Here is a 25,974-nt window from a genome sequence, read left to right as displayed (position 1 = left end):
GGGGAAACCAGGGCGGTGGAAGTCGGACTCACAAATAAGGGGGGCCAGGTGGGGAGGAGATCGCTGACATTTCCGGTAAAAACCCAGCGAGGCGAGTCACGAGGTGCGCTGTAACTTCCTCACTGTCCTGGTGCTCAGTTCCTTCTTCTCGGTGTTCACTCTACCATATGGGGGCCCAGGTTTGGCCGCTTTGTCCAAGAAGGTGGAAAAAAGCAGAGCTTCCTCCATCCTCTGCAGCATCCTTTGTTCCCACGTGACTCTGAGGCGGCGATGCGTAAACTGGTCCATTTGCCGAGCCTAGCCCTGTGTCTGTCGCCCCTGGGAAGGGTGCTGGGGGGGCTCGCCAGCCCCCAGGAGCCCCAGGCCGATTTCTGGAGAGCCAGGAAACCTCCGGACAGACCTTGTCGTGAGCAGAGCTTTGCCTGACGTTTCTCTTCCCTCCCCACCTGCTGCAGCCCAGGCCCCGAGCTTTGCCTGACTTCTCTCTTCCCTCCCCACCTGCTGCAGCCCAGGCCCCTCGTTAGGCCAGACGAATCAGCTTCCACAGAAGAGCCCCCCGCGGGCACGCCCTGCCCCGGGCGCCCACTCCCGCCTGTCTCCTGCGGAGGGCTTGTCCATGGATGGCTTTTGGACGGAGGTGGAGCGGATCCAACAGAGGGATGAGCTGAGAGAAGACACAGGCGACGGGGGTGAAGGCCGGCCACCAGAGGGTGAGGACTCTTATGGGGCCGCTGGGCAGCAGGGAGGCCCTCGTCACAGGGGGGTGACACGTGCCAGGTCCGGACACGAGTCAGAACGTGAAAGGGCTTTGTCTCCCTCTCAGACCGTTGCAGCACCCTCTTCACTGGTCTCCCTGCTCCACCTTTTCTCCCCGCCATCCGTCACTATTTAGATCATGTCCCTCCTCAGATTAGGTCATTCGGCACATGGTTATAAGTGCCCGTGTCTTGCCAGGCACTGTTTTAGGCACCGGGGATACAACAGTGGACACAAAACAGTCTCCCCTGTGGAGCTAACATTTGAATGGAATTCTGAGTCCTCGTTCAACATCCCCATTTCAGAAAATGCTGTTTTGGTGGGTTGTTGTTTGAAAAACAAATCTCGTGGGTCCAGGAGAGAAGCAGGCCCTGGTCATCACAGTGGAAGCAGTGCCTTCGCCAGCCAGCATAGGTTAGGGGAGGACCAAGAAGTTGTAGCTGCCTTGGAAACGTTCGTTTGGTTCCCAAGCGCAGGGGCAATGTCGGAGGGAAACTTCCACGTCCGGCTTATCTGCGCAATTCAGGCTGCTGGAAAAGCTGTGTCGATATTTTGAATCACCAGCTTCAGCACCTGGTTGACCAGGCTCAACTATAGATACACCCTACCCATCAGCTCACACATGAGCACAACTTCATCCCCCAATTCTCATCTGTTTTCCCTGTAATAGGGAAGGAACTCTCCATTGCTTCCCGAGTGTGATCTGAAGTCTCCGTTGTATGAGAATCATCTGGGCGGGGAGGAAGGGGCTTCCGGTGCAGATTCCCAGATCTTGTCCCCATTGAAGGGTGTGGTTGCTGTTAGCGGGTCTCATGATCAGATGTGTGGATGTTTCTTGCGTCCACGTAAGTGTGTGTTTCTGTGTGTGGCTTTAGTTAGGGAGTGTGGCTGAGTACAGAGCATGTGTGTTCATCTGGGTGGCCTCCCTCTCTTGGCAGAAGGAGAAACTGAGACCCAGTGGCTGCAGGACACAGGCCTGTTGGACCTCCTTGGTGGCCTGGGCTTGGACAGTCACCACCGGGGGCTCCTGTCCACGCTTACGCGGACCCAGGTGGCCGCCGTACGCCGCCGGCTGGACATCTACACCCGCTCGGCCCGAAGACGCCACAAGGCTCCTGTTAGAGATGTCAGGGAGATTTTTGGGGCTTTCAATTCAGGGGTAAGTCGGTGGCACTGGGCATCCAGGTGACTGTGGGCCCTGGCTGCCAGAGCCCGCTTTTAGGCCTCCACATCGTAAGTGAAACAGTGGTTCTGCTGCCAGGCTGTGTTGGCGTGGGCCCGCATGCCACCGTGTCCCCATGTTGCCTGAAGGTCGGTGTGCTGTGTACGCTGATGCGTGTTTGCCTGTGGCCACTCTGTATCCTTGGGTGGATGCTCAGGTTCCCTCTCTCTATAACTATGATCAGTACAATTATAACGGTTTCTATTATCATGTCTATATCCTGCTGACACTTGTCACCTGACAGGTTATGGGCATTTGATTCTTTCTTGGAATATTTTGAAGTGGTCTGACATGATTAATATGACAGGCATTGAGGGCAGACTGACCTGGGCCTAATACCCCCCACCCCCAATCAGCAGCTGTGGGATCTCAGGCAAGGTCTCTGAGCTTCAGCTGCTCCATCTGTGAAGATGGGCTCATGAATGGCTCCTAGTCCCCAGGGTTGGGAAATAGAACTAACTGGACATTGTCATTTGCTTAGGAAATATCTTCAGAGAATGGGGATTCGGGTATACAATGGAGCCAGCTCAGTTCCAGGACTCCTGAGTCTCCTCTAGGTAAGTGGCTTCCGTTTCCAGGGCCCTGGGAATCCTCCAGGCTGCACGAGGGGACTGCTCTGCTCCGTAGAGTCAGAGAAGGTGCACACCTCAGAGCACTTTCCTCTTCCTGCTGGTTCCTTCCCTTCCCTGTGTGAGGGCAGGAGGAAGGAATCCCAGGGGACAAGGTGGGACCTTGAGTGGGGTTTTCTCTTCAGACCCACAGAGCTCACCCTGGAAAATTAGTTCCTGGGGCAATGAGCCTTAGCTAGAAAACTGCTTCCTAGGGCAATGGATCTGATTCCTAACAGTATTGATTTGATCCTGGGGTTTGGAGCTTGAGCCTGAGAAATCACTTTTTGAGGCAAAGGGTCTGAGTCCTCAGCAGAGGAATTTGCTTCCTGAGGTCATCATCTCATCCCTCCTAATCTTAGACAATTGCAACTGGGTTTACTTGTGCCCAAGTTTAGCTTGGGCACGAGCCGGAGCAATTGCTGCTCCCTGGGGCTCTGGGCTGGAGGAGGTAGTGGGGTGGCAGGTCCTGAGCGCCTCTCTGTTCTGTTTCCCTGGCAGCAGCAGAGCCTGAGGGGCCGCAGGCACAGACCGGTAGGGAGGAAGCCTTCCACATGGACGCTGCCTACTCAGAACAAGCCACACTGCTCCTGCAGAGGGGCAGGCAGCCCCCGGGAGGCGCCTGTGCCTGGAGCGAGGGCTCCCTGCCGGTGAGGACGCCGCCCGGAGGGCTGGTGGACAGCCCCCTCCACACACACACATTGACCATTACCCTCTACTCCTTAGCAAATTTACAGTAACCTCTACTCCAGTGTGAAAGTGCTTTCATTCACTCAAATAGAATTTTTCTATTTATTTTGAAATAATTTTAGAGTCACAAGGAGTTGCAAAAGTAGTAGAGTGTCCATGTACTATTCACCTAGTGTCTCCCAGTGGTAACATCTTACATAATCACAGTTCATCAAATAGAGTTTTTTTGTTTTTTTTTTTTTCTTTTATTTCTGAAGCTGGAAACGGGGAGAGACAGTCAGACAGACTCCCGCATGCGCCCGACCGGGATCCACCTGGCACGCCCACCAGGGGCGAAGCTCTGCCCACCAGGGGGCGATGCTCTGCCCCTCCGGGGCGTCGCTCTGCCTCAACCAGAGCCACTCTAGCGCCTGGGGCAGAGGCCAAGGAGCCATCCCCAGCGCCTGGGCCATCTTTGCTCCAATGGAGCCTTGGCTGCAGGAGGGGAAGAGAGAGACAGAGAGGAAGGGGGGGGGGGTGGAGAAGCAAATGGGCGCTTCTCCTATGTGCCCTGGCCGGGAATCAAACCCGGGTCCCCTGCACGCCAGGCCGACGCTCTACCGCTGAGCCAACCAGCCAGGGCCTCAAATAGAGTTTTTAAAGAACGACTTTCTATTTCTAAAGCATCAGAGATAATTAATGTTCAACATTATCTTATCTTTTACCCTTGATGATATGATTTTCCCCATTAAATTATGAGTGATAATAATAATGCTGAAGATACCCATATATTGATCTGTCACCATAAGCCAGGCATTATACCAAGCCCCATACATACATGGTTTAATTTAATTGTTATGTTGGTGGAAATTGTGTAAATACTTAAAAATAGTAATGGTTATAATAATTGAGGACTCACTGTGTGCCAGGCACTGTGTTTTATATGCTTTATCAAATTTAATCTTCCCCTAAAACTCTGCGAAGTGGATACTGTATTAGCCCGATGCTACAGGTAAGAAAGTTGATATGCAGAGAAGTAAAAGTATTTACCAAAATTCACAGGCAAAGTCAAAACTGGAACCCAGAACGTTTGACTCCAGCCATAGCCCATACAGCAAGCACTGGGCTGTACGATAGCCATAGCATTGTTACCTGCCACGGCATGCTTCCTTTCCCATGTTAGAGCCCTCAATGGCCATGGGACACCATCTGGTCAAGTCCTCCTGGCAAATAATTCAGCACATCTGCTCCTCGCTCTTGCTGTGTCTCACCTTGGAATGCCTGGGGCTGCCTGCAGATCCCACACTTGCCTCTAGATGGCGAGTTGAGCATCATTTATTTTTCAATTAATATTCTATCCTTCAGCATAAGGAAGAGGAGCATTGGAGTGTGTGTGTGTGTGTGTGTGTGTGTGTGTGTGTGTGTGTGTGTGTGTGTCAGGGGAAGGTGGCACAGCCAAGGGTATGGACAGACGGGGTGAGGGAGAGCAACAAAGGACCCAAACAGAAGCAATAAGAGGGAGTGAGCCCTCTCTTCCAGCCTCTCAGATTGGGAGACAGGCCATGAAAACAGCTTCCTTTTCCCGGGGCCTTGCCACGTGCTTGGCACCCTTTGTACCCCTTAGCCCGTTTTCCCCCTCACAAAAACTATGAGGTAAGCACTATTTTATGATTACAAATGGGGAATAAAAAATGGGGAATAAGATGCAGTCAGAGGTGGAGTTTGAACTCGAAGCTGGGATGGAATCCAGCCACCCCCCTCCCCCATCCACTCTGCTCCTCCTCCTCCTACCTACCCCCACCTGAGGGTAGAGGGTGGATGGGTAAAAAAGTGGGTGGGGGCGGAGCCTCAGCACACTTACCCATCATGCCGCTTGACACTCTGTCTCTACTTCCCTCCCTAGAAGTTCAGGGTCCCCAAAGGCAGACTGGGCTTGACGAGGATTGGAGATCTGTCCTCGCAGGACATGAGGAAGATCCCTGCTTTGGCCCTCATCGAGCTGACTGCGCTCTGTGACGTCCTTGGCTTGGACCTGAAGAGGAGCAAGGCAGGGAAGCAGAAGGCAACAGGTCAGCAGCCCAGCGCGTCACAACCCCCATGGCTGACGTCCTGGCTCTCAGCAAGGGCGTTGCACCGGGAATCTTGCGACTGGCTGGCTGGCTGGCAAGGAGTGAGGTTGCATTTTCTGCTTCTTTAATGGGCAGAATTGCAAATTTACAGAGCAGAGGCTGTGGATTAAAGCAGGGGCAATGAAGTTGGAACAACATTATCATTTCCTACAACTCTTAAACCTTCTTTGAAAACATGATTTTTAATCAGGGTACTATTCCCCTCCTTATGGAGACATCCTGATTTATTTAATCATTTCTCTGTTGGCGGGCATTTATTATTTCCATGTTTTTTTCTATTATGAAACGCAATCACTATTTACACACATACAACCTTTGAATGCATCTTAAATTGTTTTAGAACACACCGATGAGGCCCTGGCCGGTTGGCTCGGTGGTAGAGTGTCGGCCTGGCGTGTGGAAGTCCCAGGTTCGATTCCCGGCCAGGGCACATAGGAGAAGCGCCCATTTGCTTCTCCACCCCCCCTTTCCTCTCTGTCTCTCTCTTCCCCTCCCGCAGCCAAGGCTCCATTGGAGCAAAAGATGGCCCGGGCGCTGGGGATGGCTCCTTGGCCTCTGCCCCAGGCGCTAGAGTGGCTCTGGTCGCGACAGAGCGAAGCCCCGGATGGGCAGAACATCGCCCCCTGGTGGGCGTGCCGGGTGGATCCCAGTCGGGCGCATGCAGGAGTCTGTCTGATTGCCTCCCCATTTCCAGCTTCAGAAAAATACAAAAAAAAAAAAAAAAAGAACACACCGATGAGTCCTTGGTGTTTATTACCCGTGGGTAGTGTAGGAGAGTATTCATCTCACTGCATCACTGCCAACATTAGGCATTGTAATTTTTCTTTGCTTGTTTATTTTTTTTAAAGACAAGAAGATGGTGGATAAGGTAGACCAGGAGTAGGGGTTTAGCAGAGAAAAGGCTAGGCAGGTGACTGGAGAAGGAAGGGCCTTGCAGAGTGGATTTGGAAGGAGGAGTTCACCCGCTACGACTGCTTGAGAAGTCCTGGGAAGAGCATCCCTTTGGAACTTGGTCCATCCCTGCAAAGCACACCTCTCCAGCCCAGATCAAGGCTACTTTGGGCACCCGGTGCCCCCTGGGGCAGCAGCCCGTGCTCCCTCAACGCCTCTGTGTCCGGCTGAGAGTTTCTGCCCTAACGGTTTCGCTGTTGCTGAGCCCACGTGTTCTTCCTGAGAGCAGTTTGCACTGAGCCGGTCTCCAGAGAGCCCGGTCCTCACGCAGGGAGAGGAGTCCAATTCTCGTCGCCAGGGAGATCTTGCAGGGTGGCGCCCAGTTGTCATTCCAGGAAGTGAAATGCCCCTCTGCTCTCTGGACTTCCCGCAGAAACAGGCCTTTTCGGCGTGCCCCTCGAAGCGCTCCTCGAAGCCGACCGCAGAGCCTGCCCCAGCACCCAGGTGCCGCTGCTGCTTCAAGCTGTAAGTCATCCCCAGACCGGGCTCCTGTCACCAGTGAGAGGCTGTAGAGGCTGGCTCGGGGCACCACTGATGGCTAGCCTAGGGGATATGAGGGTGGACTTTAGAATCAGGTGACCGGCCTGACCTGTGGTGGCGCAGTGGATAAAGTGTCAACCTGGAAATGCTGAGGTCGCCGGTTCAAAACCCTGGGCTTGCCTGGTCAAGGCACATATGGGAGTTGATGCTTCCTGCTCCTCCCCCCTTCTCTCTCTCTTCTCTCTCTCTCCTTTCTAAAATGAATTAAAAAAATAAAATAAAAAACAATAAAATAGAATCAGGAGACCGCCCTGGCCGGTTGGTTCAGCGGTAGAGTGTCGGCCTGGCGTGCGGGGGACCCAGGTTCGATTCCCGGCCAGGACACATAGGAGAAGCGCCCATTTGCTTCTCCACCCCCACCCCCTCCTTCCTCTCTGTCTCTCTCTTCCCCTCCCGCAGCCAAGGCTCCACTGGAGCAAAGATGGCCCGGGTGCTGGGGATGGCTCCTTGGCCTCTGCCCCAGGCGCTAGAGTGGCTCTGGTCACGGCAGAGCGACGCCCCGGAGGGGCAGAGCATCGCCCCTGGTGGGCGTGCCGGGTGGATCCCGGTCGGGCGCATGCAGGAGTCTGACTGTCTCTCCCTGTTTCCAGCTTCAGAAAAATACAAAAAAAAAAAAAAAAAATCTAGAATCAGGAGACCAGGGTTCAAATTCTGGCTTGGACACATGCTAGCTGAGAGGCTTGGGGTGAGTTGTTTAGCCTCCATGAGCCTGCCTTTCAGCACCTGTGAAGTGGGTTATAATAACAGTACCCTCTTATTAAAGACTGAATGAGAAAAATGCATATTTAGGAAAAGCGCTCAGAATAATCCCTGGCTCATGGAAGTGGCCAAGAAAGCTAGTATTCTCTAAGCTCTGTCCTTGTTTTCATGGGAGACAAACATTCCGGTTTGTGTCCCACTTTCCAGTGGTTGCTGGTTTCAACGTTGGGTTCCTTTTTCTCATAGCTGCTGTCCTGTTTGGAAAAGAGAGGGATGGATGCAGAAGGCCTTCTCAGGGTGCCTGGGTCCCAGGCCAGGGTCAAGGTAAGGTTTGGCTTCTTCCATCCAACCGGGGCGGCCCCTCCCAGCATCCTCACGTGTGCGTTATCAGGGAGAATCCGGGCCGCAGGCTGTCAGTGTTCCGTCCTTGGTCTCTGTTAGGGTCGTGGATTCGGGAGGGGTTGAAGAAGTAGAGGCTGTCCAATATAGCATAGGAGCCAGACTGTCGACATTTGTTGAGTGACTTACACACATTAGGCCATTGAATCCTTATAAAAACCCTACAAGGTGAGTGCTGTTATTGTCCCCACTTTGCAGATGAGGAAACCGAGGCCCAGAGAAGGGGTGGAACGGCTTTTCCTGGAGCCTTGAGCCAACTTCTCATTAGTGCTCTTCCTTCCTTCAGGGGCTGGAACAAAAGCTGGAGAGAGATTTCTACACTGGCCTGTTCAGCTGGGACGAGGTCCACCACAATGATGCATCTGATTTGCTCAAAAGGTTTATCCGGGAGCTGCCGGCACCTCTGCTCACTACTGAGTACCTCCCGGCCTTCGCTGTGGTGCCCAGTGAGTGTCCCCAGCCCTCCTCCTTTGGGAGGGGAGCTTTCGATGGCCTGGGCCGGAGGGGAGGGGGAAGTGGGGGGGAAGGTGGGGCTACCTGTTCCCTGTGCTTTCAAGCGGACAGGGGAGGAAGTGCATGTGTGTGTATGAGTATGTGCGTGAATGTATGTGTGTGCTTATGTGAAGATGTATGTGTGTGTACACACACATGTGCACGTGTATGATGTGTATCTGGTGTGTTTGCATGTGTGTGCATATGGGTACATGTGTATGATGTGTATCGGTGTTGGCACGTGTGTGAACATGTGTATATGTGCATGTATATGATGTGTGTCAGTGTGTGTGTGCATGTATAGTGTGTGTGTATATAGTGTGTGTGTGTATAGTGTGTGTATGTATAGTGTGTGTACATGTATAGTGTGTGTGTGTATAGTGTGTGTGCATGTATAGTGTGTGTGTGTTGTAGATGTATGTGCTTATTCACATGCTGTAGAGATGGAGCCTGGGGACCAGCCCTGCTCGGGATGCTGTCTGAGCTGGCACAAGCCCAGGAAACAGTGCCAGGCCTCACAAAGGAGGGTCGCCTGGCTGGCCCTGGCCTTCGGGCTCTGTAGTCTCCCCTCTCCAAGAGGCAGCCCCAGACGGAGGGAGGGCCAGCCTCTGCGCCTCCCTGGGAGCCCTGCGACCACACTCTAGCCGTCTCCCCTCTCCCCTCTCCCCTCCTCCCCCCTCCCCCTCCCCCTCCCCCCTCTCCCCTCTTCCCCCCTCCCCCTCTCCCCTCCCCCTCCCCCTCTCCCCTCCCCCTCCCCCTCTCCCCTCCCCTCCCCCCTCCTCCCCCCTCCCCCCTCCTCCCCCCTCTCCCCTCCTCCCCCCTCTCCCCTCCTCCCCCTCCCCCTCCCCCTCTCCCCTGCCCCCTCCCCCTCTCCCCTCCCCCTCCCCCTCCCCCCTCTCCCCTGCCCCCTCCCCCTCTCCTCTCCCCCTCCCCCTCCCCCCTCTCCCCTGCCCCCTCCCCCTCTCCCCTCCCCCTCCTCCCCCCTCCCCCTCCCCCTCCCCCTCCCCCTCCCCCCTCCCCCCTCTCCCCTCAGCCATCCCCGACCCCAGGCAGCGCCTGCAGGCCCTCCACCTGCTCGTCCTGGTCCTCCCGGAGCCCAACAGGAACACCCTGAAGGTGAGAGTCACCTCCAGCCACCTCCACTGTGTCATCTGGGCCCGCAGCCTCAGTAATGGCCCCAGAGGTGCCCACTCGTTCACTCACTCATTCAGTCGACAGCTCTGCCCGGGGCTGGCCAGGTCTTCCTGGAGACTTTCTCCCTAGAGAAAGCAGACTGGGCCTGGAAGGCACAGCGTTTCCTGCAGCGTGCGCTGCTGGGCGCCATTGTCCGCGCTGCCTGGGAGAAGCACTCTGTGCACGGGTAAGATGGGCGGACACTGGGTTAGCGCAGTGTGCTGAGGATCACTCTTCCCTACACGACTTCTCAGAGCCTTGCTGTGCTAAGGCCTGTGGATCTCCGAGTGGGACGAGGTGTGTAGCAGTTTCCTGAGGGTAGCTGTTCAGGGGCCTCTCCTGTTAGGAAAGCACTGCCCGGCACCGGGTCTGTGGGGCACCGGTGTGGGAAATGCTCTCAGGGAACTCTCACTGTGTGTTATGTGACTGGGTGCTCAGGACTGGGGGCGGGGCCCGGCCGGGGCACAGCCTGGCCTTCGCTCCCGCACCCTCCTGGCTGTCCTTGGTGTTAAGCCCAATCCGGAGGGACCCGAAACATTGAAGACACGAACAAGGTCCGTCGATTACACACCAAAGCTTTATTGTCTAGCTTGGCCAAGCGGCGGCAACTCCGACAGAAATCTGAGGGAGAGCGCGCCGGCCCTTTGTTTTACCTAGTTTTTATAGTTTTGTAAGTGGGAAGTACAGAAGCAAAAATTGTAATTAGGAGCCCTTTACCACTATTGGTTATAGTCATATGTCCTTTAACGTGATAGGACCATGTTCAATTTGCAAGCCATACATCATTTTGGAGAAAACAAAATTTACAAATCAACACAATGGTAGAAAGGTGTCTCTTTACATATTAAAAGGCATTCCTATATTTTCTAGTGTTCATCCGCCATCTCTCTGTCCAGAGTCACACGTATTAAGCATATGCATTTACATAGGAGAGGTAGTTTCCGTGGGGACAAATGCCCGCAAATGGCTCATAGTTATAAGAAAAGGTTTATTTTGGCTTTTCTCTCCCTGCACCTGGCTAGCCATTCACCCCTTTCCCCACAGGTGTGGTGGAATGTCTGGGAATCCATGTTTTCCTCCCCTTTGCATTTATAATACAATGCCAAGGGCCATCCTGGTCATGCCAATCACACAGTACAGAGACTATTCTCACAATTTCTCTGCATACCTTAACCCAAATTGATAAAATGTTCTTCAAGCCTCTTAAAATATTAATATTAATTCTGTAGTTTTTGGTACCTTACAACACCTGCGGGTGAAGTGGCGCAGTGGCTCCTCACTTGGGACAAATCCCCGACTTCCGCCAGTGTGAGGCTGTGAGGGGCCCCAGGTCCACTGGAATCCTTCTCTGGTGTGGATGCAGGAGGCTCCCAGGAGTGTTTATGACCAGATAGAGCTGGGCTCCAGTGACCTTCCCTCCTTGTGCTTCAGCTTTGTTAAAGAGACAGCCTCTTTGAATTCCTGGTTCCTTTTCAGCAACTGAGGATAATGATAGCATCTGTGTGCCGTTGTGTCTGGGGAGTACAAGAGCTAATACATGAGGAGTCTCAGAGCAGAAGCTGTGGTACTCAGCAAGTGTTCAGTACATGCCTGCCGCCTGCCTGCCCTCCTCCCTCCCTCTCTCCCTCCCTCCTGCCCTCTCCCTCCCTTCCTCCTTCCATTCTTCCTTCCTTCCTTCCTTCCTTCCTTCCTTCCTTCCTTCCTTCCTTCCTTCCTTCCTTCCTTCCCTTCCTTCTTCCTTCCTTCCTTCCTTCCTTCCTTCCTTCCTTCCTTCCTTCCTTCCTTCCTTCTTTTCTTCCTTCCTTTCTTCCTCCCCTTATTCCTTCCACCTGCTTTCCTTTCATCCATTCTCATTATCCATCCATCCATCCATCCATCTTTTCATCCTTCTATTCCTCCCTCCTCCTGTTCATCTTCACTGGCTATGTGGCTTTGGACACATTCTCCTTGCCACAGTTTCCTTCTCTGTACAATGGGTACAAGTGGTGGAACCCACTTTACAGAGTTGTGAGGATTAGATGAGATGACAGATGCAGGCAAGATGCTAACTGAGGGGCCAGGAACACACAGGACACTTAGTAAGCAGCAGCTGTCACCACCGCCCCCTCCCTTCCCACGGTGTCTGCCCCCCTAGTCTTCCCTTGCATTGTGGGCAAAGTCAGACTCCTCAGATCCAGAGAAAGGAGCTGTCTTGGGCTCGCCTGGAAAAGACCCGCTTCCCAGACTGGTGGCTCTTTTCTGCCTGGAAGTCTGGCCCAGCTGTCTCATTACCCTCTGAGGGAGCAGTGACGGGGACAAATTTGGGTCATATTTTGCAGAGCAGGAAATAGACACAAAGAGGTCCTGGGGTGGGCTGGCGGCAAAGCTGGAACTGAAACCCCGATCCCAGCCCCTGGCTCCTTCCAAGCCCCCCAGTCGCAAAGCCAGATATTCTGGGGGACAGCGGGGGACACCAGGGTCACGCTGAGGTTTGAAGATCTGAGGGGGTCCTGTGCCCTTCCTCAGGCACTCTTGGAGTTCCTCAGGAAGGTGGTGGCCCGGGAGCAGAGCAACAAGATGACACTGTGGAACGTCTCCACGGTAATGGCCCCTAACCTCTTCCTGCACCGGGGGCAGCCCCCCAAACTGCCCCAGGGCAGGGAGAAGCAGCTGGCGGCGGGCGCAGCTGAGGTGGTGCAGATGCTGGTGCACTACCAGGATCTGCTCTGGATGGTGAGTGCTGGGGGCCGCCTGCAGGTGCGGCCTATTCGGAGAAGTGTCTGCTCAGGTCCTTTGCCTCTTTCTTTCTTTCTTTCTTTTTTTTTTTTTTTTTTTGTATTTTTTTGAAGTGAGAAGCAGGGAGGCAGAGAGACAGACTCCTCGCCTGACCGGGATCCACCTGGCATGCCCACTAGGGGGCGATGCTCTGCCCATCTAGGGCATTGCTCCATTTCAACCAGAGCCATTCCATTGCCAGAGGTGGAGGCTATGGAGACGTCCTCAGCACCCGGGGCCAACTTTGCTCCAATGGAGCCTTGGCTGTGGGAAGGGAAGAGAGAGATAGAGAGAAAGGAGAGGGGGAAGGGTGGAGAAGCAGATGGGCACTTCTCCTGTGTGCCCTGCCCGGGAATCGAACCGGGGACTTCCCCACACCGGGCCATTGCTCTACCACTGAGCTAGCTGTCCAGGGCCTCCTTTGTCCATTTCTTAATTTTTTCTTTGGGGAGTGGGTTGGTGTTGACCCTCTACTTATTCTTCAAGACCTGTATATTTCAAGGGTCAGCTCCCCGGTGGAAAGCCCTGCCCCTCCCCCCATGCCCCTTATTATCAGGGTCCGTGGAGACATGACTCCTCTGACTCCCTCTGCTGGCTTCTGATTGAGAGAAGGGAATGAATGGGTCGATCTGAGGGTCTTTGTGGGAATTTGTCAATGCAGGGCTGTCTGGGGGATCTCCAAGCATCAGCCCGCTCCAGGTGTGTGTGTTTGGGGGACATCCCTGCCTCAGTGTGGCCATGAGCAGCCATCCCACAACAGGTGTAGGACCCTCCAGCCTCTGTCTGGGGAGACCCCTGTCCACTAAACCCGAGGGTGGGCTCTCTCGATGGCTTCTATGTATTGGCAAGTCCCGTATGGGGTGCTGGGACAAGGAAGACGCCACAATGACTCTGGCGGGCTCTGCCTCTCGCCCCGGCAGCCCCGTGCCCCTGCTGAGACCAGATTCTTTCCGGCCAGGTCTCCTCTTTCTTGGTCGCCCAGGTGCGAAAACTGAACGACAGCAGCAGCCGGCGTCCCCAGCTCTGCGACGGGGGCCTCAAGACTTGGCTGCGAAGGATACATGCAGACAAAGACAAGGCGGAGGGTGGCCGTGAGGCGGTGAGTGCCCACCCACACCCCACACGTCACACCCCACACCCTCAGACTGATGGAGAAAGAGGCGGCGGGACCTAAGTACATCCTCCAGGTACGCCTTTACCAGGCGGTCAGGAACGGCGCTGCCGATTGCGGCCACCAGGGGGCGCGCCAGCCCCACCGCAGCGAGGGAGGAGCAGATGTCTCAGAAGTCAGGGAGAGGGCTAGTCTAAGGAGGAACCTGGTGCCTGCCCGTTTTTTTAGGCAGCCCTATGTGTGCCTGACCGAGGGTTGGGAACGTGGGGGTTGCTTTGTGGGATGTGGGGTGATCGGGAGCGGGACGAGGTAAGAGAAGGGAAAGGCCTTCCAAGAATATTGATGGCTCCTGGGATGAGTCCTGAACAGTATTGTGTTGTGCATGATGATCACGGGTGATGGGTGTTTATATAAACCTATGTGCATGTGTTTGTGGGTGCATTTCATGCACTCCTGTTGTGTGTACCAGTGTGAATGCACGTGCACGCATGTTTCTATGCCTGTGTTTGTGTGTGCACACCGAGGGTGCGTTCTGTATGTGGACCAGGTATGATCTGTGCACAAGCGGCTGGTGTGTTGTGTATGCTGTGTTGTGTATGTATCTTTAGCGCATTTGTGTAAGTGCACGTGCGTGCATATTTATGTGCATACATTTGAACTCCAGGTAGGCACCTGTGTGCCCATGCATGTGCCTCCTTCTCTCTCTGCAGACTCCCAAAGTGGCAAAGATCCAGGTGGCCTGGCTCATCAAAGACACCCTGGAGGTGCCCCTGACCCCCAGCACCAAAGTGGCTCATGTCCTCAGGCAGTTCACAAGGCACCTCCGCTCCAGTTTACAGGCTCAAGAGGGCAGTGAGGACAAGGAGAGCCTCCTCCCACGGTAAGGGGCACCTCCCAAGACAGGAGCCTCTCCCTGCAGGGAGCAGGTCCAAGGAGGGGTCAGCACCTCGGAGCTGAAGGCCATCAAGGGGCGTTGCACAGGCTGCTGGCCTTTCCCTTCGTGGGGTGGTTGGAACTGGGTTCTCCAACCTTCTTAGAGAGCTTCTTGGCCTCAAATAATAATGATAAAAGCATTCATTTGTTCAATTTAACAGGTATTTAAGTGAATGCCTGCCATAGGCCGTGTACTATGTGGAATGCTAGAATCACAATGAAAAGAACAGATGGGGATCTGGACTTACAAGGTCATAGCCCTGTGGAAGAGACAGATATAATTCAAATAGCCACAAAGTCAACATCAAGTTGCAAACTATATTCGGTTTTATAAGAAATACAGGGAACAATGTGAATGCAAAAGAAGGTACCTGGTATAGGGGATGAGGTAAGACTTCCAGGCACAGAAAACTGCAAGTGCAAGGGTCCTGAGGCAGCCTGGCCAAAGAGCTGCAAGAGGATCAGAGGGGCTGATATGCAACTATCATTACAGTATACCAGGAACAGCTTGAGCTCTTGGGAGCCTCCTGGATGGAGTTGGCAGGAAAGCCTCTTGAACTGTCCATTACTAGCCAGTGTTTGTACAGATGGGAAAATTAAGGCCCAGAGAGTGGAAGAGGCTTGCCCAGAGCCACAAGGCAAATTGGGAACAGATTGTGTAACTGAACTCACATGATACTTATATGATAGCTATAATTATCACACATAATCACACAATATCCACAATTCATTTTGACCCTAAATTTGCCCCTCACAGCTGACTCCTGTCTCCACATGTCACACCCCCATCCCACCCTCATAGCTTCCATTCTGATGCCCACCACCCGGAGGCCTTGTGGTGGGGACCCATGACTGGCAGTCCCTGAGTGCTGTCCACCTGCCTCTTCCATGTCTCTAGGGCTGGGCTCCTGCATGGCTCCAGCCTTCTCAGGAGGGTCCGTGTGTCTCATCTCCTGGCTGGGACCAAAGATTAGTGAGGACCGCCCCTTGCAGGCCTGGGGTCCTTACGCAGTTGCTGGTCTTGCAGCCGGGAGCAGAGGAGGTTGGTGATTCTCTCCTCTCTGTCTTGCTCTTGCAGCAGCAGGTTGAGGAAGTCAGCCGACTTCTTCCTCTACGAAGTTGGAGGGAATATCAGTAAGTTTCCATGGGGAGTGGGTCTGAGCCCAGGTCCCTGGGGCTCTCTGACCTTGAGGGCTCAGGGGGGTCCCTCTGGGGGAGGCCAGAGCCCACCTGGGTGGAGCCTTTCCCACCTGGGCCTGTTTCCCATGAAACCAGGTGGAACCCTGCTATGAGGTCAAGGGTCAGCCACTCCTTAGGATTCCGTCTTGGAGTCTGGAGTGTGGCCTGGAGTGGCCCCCAGCGTGGTGAGGCCGAATTTTTGTTTAGTGTGATGGTCATCCGTACCACCAGTGAAAGTGCTGCCTCTGGGCCACCCTAGCCGAAGTGGACCTGCTTGTGGGCCTATGGCCATGGGTTCCTTCTGTCCAGCTCCAGAGGCCCCTGCGTCGTGGGAACCGAGGATGCAAGGCTGTCCACCGCTGCGCTCTCTACAGCGATTCTCAAACTTTAGGGCTGGGGCCGAGTCACCTGGAGAACTGTTAAGATACAGGCGGCGGGGCCCTGAGAATCTGCATTTCTAACAAGGTCCCAGCAGCTGTTGAGAGCCCCAGGCCGAGGAGCAGAGGCTAAGACAAGGCTTGCGGAGTGGTGATGCGTGGAGGCGGGGTGCTGCTTAGAAAGAGCCTGAAAGGGAGGGAAGGACAAGGGTGAAGTATAGCCTTGGTCACAAGGGGGCGCCGGAGCGCCGAGTGCATCAGCGTAGCTCCATAGAGGCTGCTGGGAGGACGGTCTTCTTACCTCTGTATCAGTCAGTCGTTGGCTGGGGGCGGCCCTGGGGGCGGGGCCGTAACCTCCACGGCGGCCAGGCATCGGACCAAAGCGAAGGGTAGCTGTGAGACTCAGCGGCCAAGACTGACACAGCCTGGGCGGTGCGCTGGCCCCGGGAGGGGCTTTGGGCAGGCCAGCATCCTCCATAGACACTGCCGTCAACCTCCTTGTCCCCTGCTTCCCACAGGTGAGCATCGCCTGGACCCAGACGCCTACCTCTTAGATCTGTACCGCGCCAACCCCCATGGCGAGTGGGTCATCAAACAGAGCCCCACCTAAGCCTCGGTCTGTAAGGAGCAGCCCTGGATGCCACACCCCGCCCCTGTGCGGTGTAGCCGACGTGGGAGCACAGCTGCTTAAGGGGGAGGTGTAGCCCTTCCTGCAAGGCATCTTCTCCGCAATGCCCCTCAGGCCCTCCCTGTAGACCCCTAGCCCCATGCCCTCCCTGGCAACCAGGACGGTCCTACACCGCTCTTGATTATGACCGCCCCACTTGGGCGACCAATTTTTGTCCGTGATTTCCAGCCCCGAGGAGAATAAAATATGCAACACCTCTATCGAGAGGCAGGTGTTATTTTTGTTTCCAGGGGGAAAATTGTTTTCAAGGAGCCCTACATGGAGAGTGGGACAGACATGGAGAAAGGCCAGGAGAGCTCTGTGGCCTTGGGCCAGCCCCTGGCGGTCTCTGAACCCCCTGGAAAGCTGAAGGGTGTTGGGCCTCAGGAGGGGAAGGCTAACACTGGAGCCGTGCATGACCCTCAGACAACGGGGAAGAGGACAAACCTTCCTTCACAGCTCTCATGCGTGCAATTTTGCTTTGGGCAAGCTTGTCATTTTGTAATATGATATTTAAATTCTGTTTGAATATTAAAGACGCAAGTTAAACGTCACTTTTTCCTTCAAGTTTTTCCCTTTCCCCAGCCCAGCGCTCCACGGGCTGGGCGGGGCGTGGGCCGTTGTCCTTGCAGTGAGTTAATATCGAGCTTGGGGATGAGAACGCCTTCTGATGTTTCTCAACACGGTCTGGCCACACCTTGGACCTGCAGCCACGTGGAGGAGCCCAGGGGGAGGAAGGGAGTCATAAGAACAGTCGTTGGGGACGGGCACTGCAGGGACAGCTTCTCTGAGATCCTGTCCTCACCCCCTCATCTCCTGTGGTCCCAGGTCCCCTTCCTTCTTTCCTCTATCCCGAGTCTGTCTCCTCAGGGCAGGGGAAGCCTCACTCACTCATTTGTTCAACAATGAATGTCTCTAATATTTGCCAAGAGTTTTACAAGTTTAATTTTCACAATAACCCAGCGCCTCTGTCTGTGTAAGAAGCAGGGTCTGGAAGAGTGGATGAATGAATGCACCCCTCTCTGCCCCCCCCCTTGGGGCCCTGCAGGAACTGTTCCCGCCCCACCTGACTTGGTTTGATGTGTGAAAACGAGGCAATACCCCTGAAGTACCTACAGCAAGTGCTCATTCAGTGCCGTCATTAGTTTGAGTGATTATTAACAAGAGTCAGGCAACCTGGAATGGTGGCTAATGATACCATGTGCCCCATGCTTCCCAGCATGTGTGCTGGTCCCCTGGCGTGCCTCACTGCATCACTTCCAGGGCCGGGGTGACAGGGAGCTGTGTAGTTGGAGGAACAATCCTTCAGCGTGGGCAGGAAGAGGGACAGGAGCCCCACTGGGTGCCCAGAGCCCGGGCCTGGCTGTGCTCACTGTGCACGCAGAGCAGGTCGTCAGCTACCAGCGGAGGGTCCCAGTTTAATCACATGTCAGTGTGCCCATTCATCTTCGCGCTATCTGAGGGCTCATCGTTCCCCCCCCATGGCATCCTAGTGATTGATGATCCTGCACCAGCCCCGCTGCTGGGTTAGCACAGCTCACAGTGAGCGCTCAGCTTCTCTGGGCTCTTTGCAGGCTGGGGCCAGTGAAGGCTGGGATCATGTTTCTTTTGTGAATGCCTGTAGGCCCTGGCTGGTTGGCTCAGTGGTAGAGCGTCGGCCCAGTGTGGATGTCCTGGGTTCGGTTCCTGGTCAGAGCACACAGGAGACGCGCCCATCTGCTTCTCCAACCCCCCCTCACTTCTCTCTTTCTCTCTCTTCTCCTCCCCTCCTGTAGCCATGGCTCGATTAGAGCAAGTTGGCCCCAGGTGCTGAGGATGGCTCCATGGCCTCCACTTCAGGTGCTAAAAGTCTCTAGTTGCAACAGAGTAAGGGGCCCCCAAATGGGCATAGTATTGCCCCCTAGTGGGCTTGCCGGGTGGATCCCAGTCGGGGCGCATGCGGGAGTCTGTCTCTGCCTCCCTTTCTCTCACTAAAAAAAAAAAAAAAAAGTATGCCTGTTAAGGACTAAATTGTGCACCATCCCCCCAAATTCACATGTTGATGTTGGAGCCCTAGCCCCCAAGGCGACTGACTGTATTTGGAGATGGGGCTCTTAAAGAAGTAATTAAGGTTAAAGGAGGTCATGAGGGTAGGGCCCTAACCTCATAGGACTAGTGTCCTTATAAGAAGACAGTGAGACAACAGAATGCCCTCTTTCGTGCACACAGAGGAATGGCCATGTGAGGACACAGTGAGAAGGCGGCCACCTGCAAGCCAGGGAGAGAGTCCTCACCAGAAGCCAAAACTCACAGCACCTTGATCTTGGACTTCTAGCCCTCAGAACCGTGAGAAAATAAATGGCTGCTGTTTAAACCTCTAAGCAGACTGTGACGAGCTCTCTCTGCCTCCAGCTTCTGGGGGGAGGGGGGTTGGAAAGATGCCACCAATGGGAATGTTTCCTTGAGCAAAGGGCAGAAATGACCCCTGAACCAAGAAAGTACTTCACCTGGCATTCAGGTGAGTGCCTCTTGGGAAGAGTTAGCTTTTAGAGGTGGTCACACGAGGGTGGAAGGCAGACCTCGGGCTCCAATCCACCTCCGTGGGGCAGCAGGTAACCTGCCCAATCTCCCTCGGCTCCCAGAGGTTCAACCTGCTGTCCCTCCATCACCACAGAGGGCGGGGAGCGAGACACGAGGGAATCTGCAGTCACTTGACAATGACATTAAGTGCCCACCATGAGCCCCGCCCTGGGTTAGGCTGGACCGGAGCAATAATCAAGACAGAACGGGTTCCATCCCTCGTGGAACTCACAGACTATCGAGAGAGACCCAGTGACTTAGAAACCCAATGATCTCACATCGTGATAAATTCTGATAAAGGAAAGCACAGAGAGGGGAGGCGGGTGTGTGGGCAACGCGGGTGGACCTTGGTTTCGACTGGCCCGGGAAGGGTCTCAAATTGGAGGCCCCCCGGAGACTGCTCTGGGGTCTGGCTGGGCCCCCTCACTGCCCCCAGAGGAGTCTCATACATTCTTTGAGGCCTTCATTTAAGTTTCCCCTCTGAGAAGCCCTCTAACGTGAAATCAGAAGGAAGCTCCGCCTCCCGTGACCTCTCCAGCACTTGCCTCTTTGGCGTCTGCTGGGCCCTGGGAGCAAGGCGAACGTTCCGCAGGCTGCCGCTAGGGGCGGGGCAGCCCGGCCTCCGGCTGGGGGTGCGGCCGGGGGGAAGGGGGGCGTGGCGCCTGCGCCTGGCTGTGGACACGTGACTCTCCTGCCAGGCCCAAGAGTCCCTTCTCCCTGCCTGTCCCTCACACCTGAGACCGCAGAACACGTGTAACTGGGATCCTGAGGGGGGTCTGCAAGAACTCCATCCGCAGGCTCAGAGGTCTCGGGTCTTGGTTCTCAGGCCTGGATAGGGAACAAGAGAATGTAGCTGCTGTGCTTTGCAAGTCCCTGGAACCAAGGCTGGGGTGGAGGGAAGGAAACCCTTCCTGCTGGTCCCCTGTCCCTGGGATGGGGAAGGTCCGGGGCGGGAAGGGGGGGTACTGAGATGTCATCTTTTGAGATCGTCACCCCCCACCCCCCGCCACCTTGCATTCTGTAGGGAAGGGAATGGGAGCCACTTGTCATTGTCCCTGAATACTGGCTGGCAGGAGGCCCAGGGAGGGGCTCCGCAATAGGAAATCTGCAGCTGCCTGTCTTTAAGGTAAAATTACCGTAATTATTCCAATTACCAAATCCATCAAGAGCTTTGCACAGAGGAGGCCGGTGAACAATCGGGTCTGAGAAGCGTGACTCCTGCGGGTGGGGGCATAGAGTATGGGAGGGGGCAGCGACTGATGTGAGGCCAGCCTCTGGACTGGGGTGGGGGTGGGGAAACGCAGAGAAATCATGATTAGCTGAGACCCCACTCTGCTCCCCCAGTGAGATTTCCCTCCGGTACTGAAAAGAAAAAAAGAAAGCTCTGGCTCCTCTTCTTTTCCAGAACTCCGAGCCCAACGGCCAACGGACTTGGACCCCTTTACCTTCTCCGAGAGCCCGAGTAAGAAAGCCAAGAGCGAGGCTAGCATCTCGAACTCTTGCTCTGCCCCAGGCCCAGTGCAAAGAGCTTCCCGGACTTCACCCTTTCATTCCGTGAGGCAAGTTCAGCCCCATTTTGCAGACATGGGTGTTGTGCCTGTCCTCGTGGCCCGGGTCCTCGGGAAACCAGACCCTGGGTACGATGTGCCCCTGTGTTCCTCGCCCGAGCCCCACCGGTAAACCTGTGCTTGGTGCACACTCAAGAGATGTTTGTTAAAAGGAAATGGATTTGGTGGGTTATGGCAAAAATCACCTAAGTGGACATATCCCCTTAACTCAGCCCCCACCCCCTCTTGTGACTTCTCCTTCCAACCTGTGGCTTGGACCCTGGTAAACGGGGCTCCTGGTGGGACTCACCCAGCATGGGATAGGGCTGTGACTGCCAGGCCACCCCACTGAGACAGCGGGTGACGCTGATCACCCGTACAAATGATTTCAGTGCTGTGGAGTGGTGTATACTTTACCACAACTATAAATAATCACATAACATAAAATTTACCATTTTAACTATTTTTAAGCGTACAGTTCAGTGGCATTAAGTACATTCACATTGCTGGGTCGCCATCACCAGCACCCAGCTCCAGAATTTTTCATCTTCCCGAATAGAAACTCTACTCATTAGGCAAACAAGTCCCTCTTCCTTCTTTCTCCCCTCCTACTATAACCACCGTGCTATTTCCTGTCTCTGTGAATTTGACCGCTCTAAGGTACCTCCTATAAGTGGAATCATACACTTTCCTTTTGTGACTGGCTTATTCATTAACTATAACATCTTCAATGTACACATTTGCCCAACTCAAACTGTCCACTGAAAATGGGCGGTTTTTACTGCATGTAATCGATACCAGCAAAAGAAAAACTCCAAACCTTACCTCAAAGGGTTAAAACTAAGGTTCAAGTTTGCCTGTTGTCAAGAGTAAATGAGTTCATGCCTGCAAAATGCTCTGATTGGAGCCTGGCGTAGAGTAAGTGTGCAAGTCAATGGTACCCTAAAAACAAGACTTTTGCTCCGTAAACGGGGCAAGAGAGAAATAAACACAGAAGGTGCACACGGGGAGGGTGACAGGGGAAGCGGATGCTGGGATCTTGGCTTCCTGGGGTCGGTGGTTCTCTGTTGGCCCAGGGGAGTGGGCCCATTGCATGTCAGTGTCTTCTGGGCCCAGGGACAAGCCACCTGCAACTAGTCCTTGCTTAGCCCTGTCCTGGTGTTCCTCATCCACCCACCAAACATGCACACTGGGCCATCACCCGGTATGACAAAGCACAGGAATAGCTGCTTCCATTTACTGAGTGCATCTTATGTGTGGGATGCTGCTCAGTGCTTGACGTTTTAGGGTGAACCAAATAAAAGCACCGATATTTGACCAGCTTTCAGCCCCAGAAGGAGCAGCTTACTATAGGGTTCAACCTGATGTGTGATCGCTTTCGTCCCAGTGGCAGGCCTGTAGAGGAGATAGTGTTGTTCCACCTGCTGTGGCTGCGAAGACTGAGGCTCAGGAAGGTGACAAGACCAGCCTGTCACACAGCTGTAAGTGGCTGGATTGGAACCCAGGTCTGACTTTGAAACCCTTGTTACATGTTCCTTGCACTCGAAGTCAGCTAGTGGGGAGATGAATGCATGTATCTCTCTGGGTCTCCCCACACCCCTACTACTGAGCAGTCTCTGACTCCCCAGACAGGCTTCTTCCTGCGGTTCTTCAGACACTGGAGATGAGTCCTTGGCCATCCAAGGATGACAAGGTCCTGCCACCCCCTGCACATGCCTCTCCATCCACCAGGGAGTCTTATTCTCTCCTGACCTGCTTCTCCCTGAAGCTTGGGGGGCTTGATGTGCGGGCTGGGCCCTGGCCGGGTGGTATTTGTGCTTCTCTGTTGCCCCAGGAGCTGGCCTCATTCTGCCCATCTTGTCCTCCCTGGAAGCCAGCACCTTACCAGCTCTTCCTCCTTAAAGCCTCCCTCAGATTGGGGTTTGTCTTAATTCTCAGCTCATTAGCAGATCAAAGCGGACAGAGATGCCCTGCTTCTAAGGGATCCTCAGGCAGCCCCCTCCTCACTCTGCATAAGTCGCCCCCACTTGGCAGGAGGGAAGGGTCTTCCCTTTGGTTGTTCTTTGTGGAGCCGGAGAGGGGCTGGGACCCGGCTCCAGTTTCTGCCATCCACAACTGGGCCAGAGATGCAGCTGGCAGGGGCTGAGGCCCGGGCGCTGGGAGGCAGCAGCCCCCTCCTCCAGAGCCTGAGCAGGACAAGGACAGTTAATTCCTCTGGTGTTATCAGCTGGGCACAGGCACTGGTTGCATAGCAACCCAGATTGCTCTCCGTCTCCACTGCTCAAAAAAAAAAAAAAAAAAAAAAAATCAGCATTTTTCTCCAACTCCACATCAGTAGGTTGGAAATGGGCTGGGGGCAACCCAGACTCCCTGCCCCCAAGTGTGGCTCATTTGCAAGAAACCCCCACCCATACCCATTGGCAGGGTACTCAATCATCAGGCCAGCACCTCCCTCTTGTGTCCTATGTCTGGCGGGAGGGGGGAGGGGGGAGTTCACCAAAATTCACCAAGCACCCTACAGCTGCTGCGTGGAGCTCAGTCAGGAGCTAGGTCTGGGTTTGTATGAGGGAATGCTGGGCAGGCTTGGGATATGGGTGACCCGGTGTGAACTGGGGAGCCCCAGCCAATCTTGGCAATGAAATAGATTTACTCATTCATTAAGAAATATTTATTGAGCACCTACTGGGAGCCATAACCCTAAACTCCCAGATTTGGTTGGATAAAGGTGGCTGCAGATACTTTTGGCTTCCTTTTTGGATCAGAGTTGACTCAGTGACCATTTTGACCAGTAGAACGTGACAATAGTGACACTGTGTAACTCTGAGGCTGGGTCCTAAGAGATTAGCAGCTTCTGCCTTTACTATTTGAAATGTTCCTTCTATGAACCTAACCGCCACGATGTGAGGAAGTCCAAGCAGCCACGTGGAAAGGTCTTCCTGAAGTCCGGATCGTTTGCCGGCCATGTGAGAAAGGTATGCGATGCCGTGTAAACAGAGCCCCGACCAAACCCTTGACCCACGGAATCACAAGCAAATAAAGTCATTCACTTTAAGATAGTAACTTTTGGAGTTGCTTGCTATGCAATAACAACCAAGACACTGGGAGAGCTTACTTTTCCATTCAGAGACTCTCAGATATTAAGAAACATTAGGTTTAAGTACCAAATGTGTGCTGCTAGGCGCTGTGCTAAGCTCCAAAGCAAAATGCCACTCAAGAGAGCCGACGTCTAAAATGTCAAGGGGTTGGGGGTTACGGGGGACAGGACAGAGGTGGGAGGATGGAGCCAAGAGACCAGGCACAGAAGGAGATAAAGAAATATGAGCAATTTGCAACGAACGGGGTCAAAAAGGAGGTGGGAAAGGCAACCTCAGTTCCTGGTAAGGTGGTTGGAATTCAAGCACCAGCTCTGTTTATTTAGACAGGGCTGCCTGGAGCTTAACGTGAAAGATTCTGAGGCTCCGTCTGAGCTCCAGGGCAAAGAGAGTGTGATTGATCAGTGATTTCTGCAGTGGGCGGGGCCAAGCGAATCTAGGCACATGCGCTGTACACGTGCCCCTTGCAGGCACACTGTTGGCCCCCGTGACCCCGTCTCCTTTGCCTGCTTCGGTCACACTTTCTTGACTCTTGCTGCATATTGAAACCACCTGGCAACTGTTTTGAATCCTGAGTTTGGGCCACTGGCATGGGGTGGGCCAAAGGTGTGGGGTGTAGGGGCATGGGATAGAATTAGAGGAGACGAGGCTGGGGAACTAGGTTCTTGAAGTGTGGTCTACGAACCTGCAGCATCTGCAACCTGGCAGCCTGTAAGGAATGCAAGTTCTCGGGCCCCACTCCAAAGCTACTGGATCAGAAATAGTTCAGGTGGGGCTAACAGGTCCTTTTGGTGGTGCTGACGCATGCTCAAGTTTGAGAAGCCCTGGGCTGAGGGAGCAGAAGGAGAGAGCCACGGGGGTCCAGTGGGTGACATGGAGGTACACCAGGGAGCCAGCCAGTCCAGGGTTCCTCCTTGCTGCCTCCTTCATGGGGGCCATTTTCTCACTCCCTTTAGGGAGCACCTGATTCTAACATCTGTCCTTGTCTGTCTCTCCTTCTGGAGAACTCTTTTGTCATATATTGCAACATCAGTCACAACGACATAATCGTGGGTACTTGTGGGCAATTCCCTAGTCATGTGCCTGTGTTGTGTACAAGTGTCACATTACACAGCCCTACAGGTCAGTCCCTGAGCCCTGATTTCTGGGAGAGCTGGCCAGCTTCATGTGTGTGGTGAGTGGAGAGGGTTCAGCCAAGCACAGATGAATTTGCTGATGGGACATCTATGGAGAAGGATTCCCCTGGAAGCAACCCCAACCCCTTCACCCCAGTCTTTGTCTGACAAATTCATTCTTACCCTTCGCCTTCCTGAGTTGCCACTTCTTCCATGAAGCCCTCTCTGCCTCTCACTTCCCCCTGCCCACATGTGGATTATGCCCCTTATCACTGTGAGCCAACAGCCCCCTCAGCTTTCCCTATTATAGTCCCTCTGGTGCTCTTCTCTTGTTTAACTGTCTCTTGCTCTACCACAAGGCTGTGACTGTGTGCTTCTTACTCAGCGTGATGTCCCCAGCACCCTGTTCAGTGTCACTGCTGTTCCAGCAACTGGTCATCCCATTACGGTGCCAAGGGGCTACAGGGCACTGTGTCATTTAAACTTGATAATGGCGCTGCTCTTTTCTTCCCTGTTTTACAGATAAGGAGACTGAGTCACAGGAAGTAAAATCCACAGGGCTGGTGAGCCACAGGTAGCCTGACTCCAACAGGTGAACACACTTTGTTTTTGTGAGTGCTGTTCATATTTTTGTTATTGTTCCAGGGAGGGAGGAAAAGATGAGAAATTTCCTGAGCCTCTTCCCCACCCTTGGAGACTGCAGCCCCTCTGACCGCTGGCCTGAGGTCCCTTAACTCTGAGGGACACTGAGGAAAAACCTGGCAGAGCTGAGTCTTGTCCTGAACCAGAAGCCTCTATTTTGGGGACAAGGAGCAGCATCTCTACCTAGACCCAGCCAGGGTCCTGGGATCTCCAGGGAACTGTCCCTGCAGGGCCTGGCTGACAGCATCGTTCAGCTCCTCACTCAGAGCTGTAGCCTGTTAGGGCTGCAAATTAGCATTGTAATTGCCTTTTAACTATTCATAGCTGGAGAGAGAACAAGTCGGCCCACCTCTCCCCCAC

The 25,974-nt window shown here is 54.2% G+C and overlaps 1 protein-coding gene across 6 annotated transcripts in view; it reads left to right on the top strand.

Annotated features, from left to right (window-relative positions):
* Positions 1–17,203, top strand: part of ARHGAP40 (Rho GTPase activating protein 40) — a 29,088-nt gene extending 11,885 nt beyond the window's left edge. The window contains exons 2-15 of one of the 6 annotated variants that reach the window (XM_066387822.1): positions 508–710; positions 1,695–1,915; positions 2,460–2,535; positions 3,091–3,236; positions 5,159–5,324; positions 6,709–6,800; positions 7,821–7,898; positions 8,260–8,419; positions 9,499–9,581; positions 12,144–12,350; positions 13,351–13,491; positions 14,214–14,383; positions 15,515–15,570; positions 16,511–17,203. In XM_066387822.1, coding sequence (XP_066243919.1) covers positions 508–710; positions 1,695–1,915; positions 2,460–2,535; positions 3,091–3,236; positions 5,159–5,324; positions 6,709–6,800; positions 7,821–7,898; positions 8,260–8,419; positions 9,499–9,581; positions 12,144–12,350; positions 13,351–13,491; positions 14,214–14,383; positions 15,515–15,570; positions 16,511–16,602 — 1,891 coding nt within the window. In that variant the 3' untranslated portion in view covers positions 16,603–17,203. Of the gene's footprint in view, positions 1–507; positions 711–1,694; positions 1,916–2,459; positions 2,536–3,087; positions 3,237–5,158; positions 5,325–6,708; positions 6,801–7,820; positions 7,899–8,259; positions 8,420–9,498; positions 9,588–12,143; positions 12,351–13,350; positions 13,492–14,213; positions 14,384–15,514; positions 15,571–16,510 lie in introns of all 6 variants that reach the window. The other 5 variants (XM_066387824.1, XM_066387825.1, XM_066387821.1 and 2 more) reach the window with 5 other exon arrangements.
* Positions 17,204–25,974: the final 8,771 nt, after the last annotated feature.

This window comes from Saccopteryx leptura, chromosome 5, assembly GCF_036850995.1.
Source record: "Saccopteryx leptura isolate mSacLep1 chromosome 5, mSacLep1_pri_phased_curated, whole genome shotgun sequence".
Taxonomy (NCBI): domain Eukaryota; kingdom Metazoa; phylum Chordata; class Mammalia; order Chiroptera; family Emballonuridae; genus Saccopteryx; species Saccopteryx leptura.
This window is presented reverse-complemented; position numbering and strand designations above follow the sequence as displayed.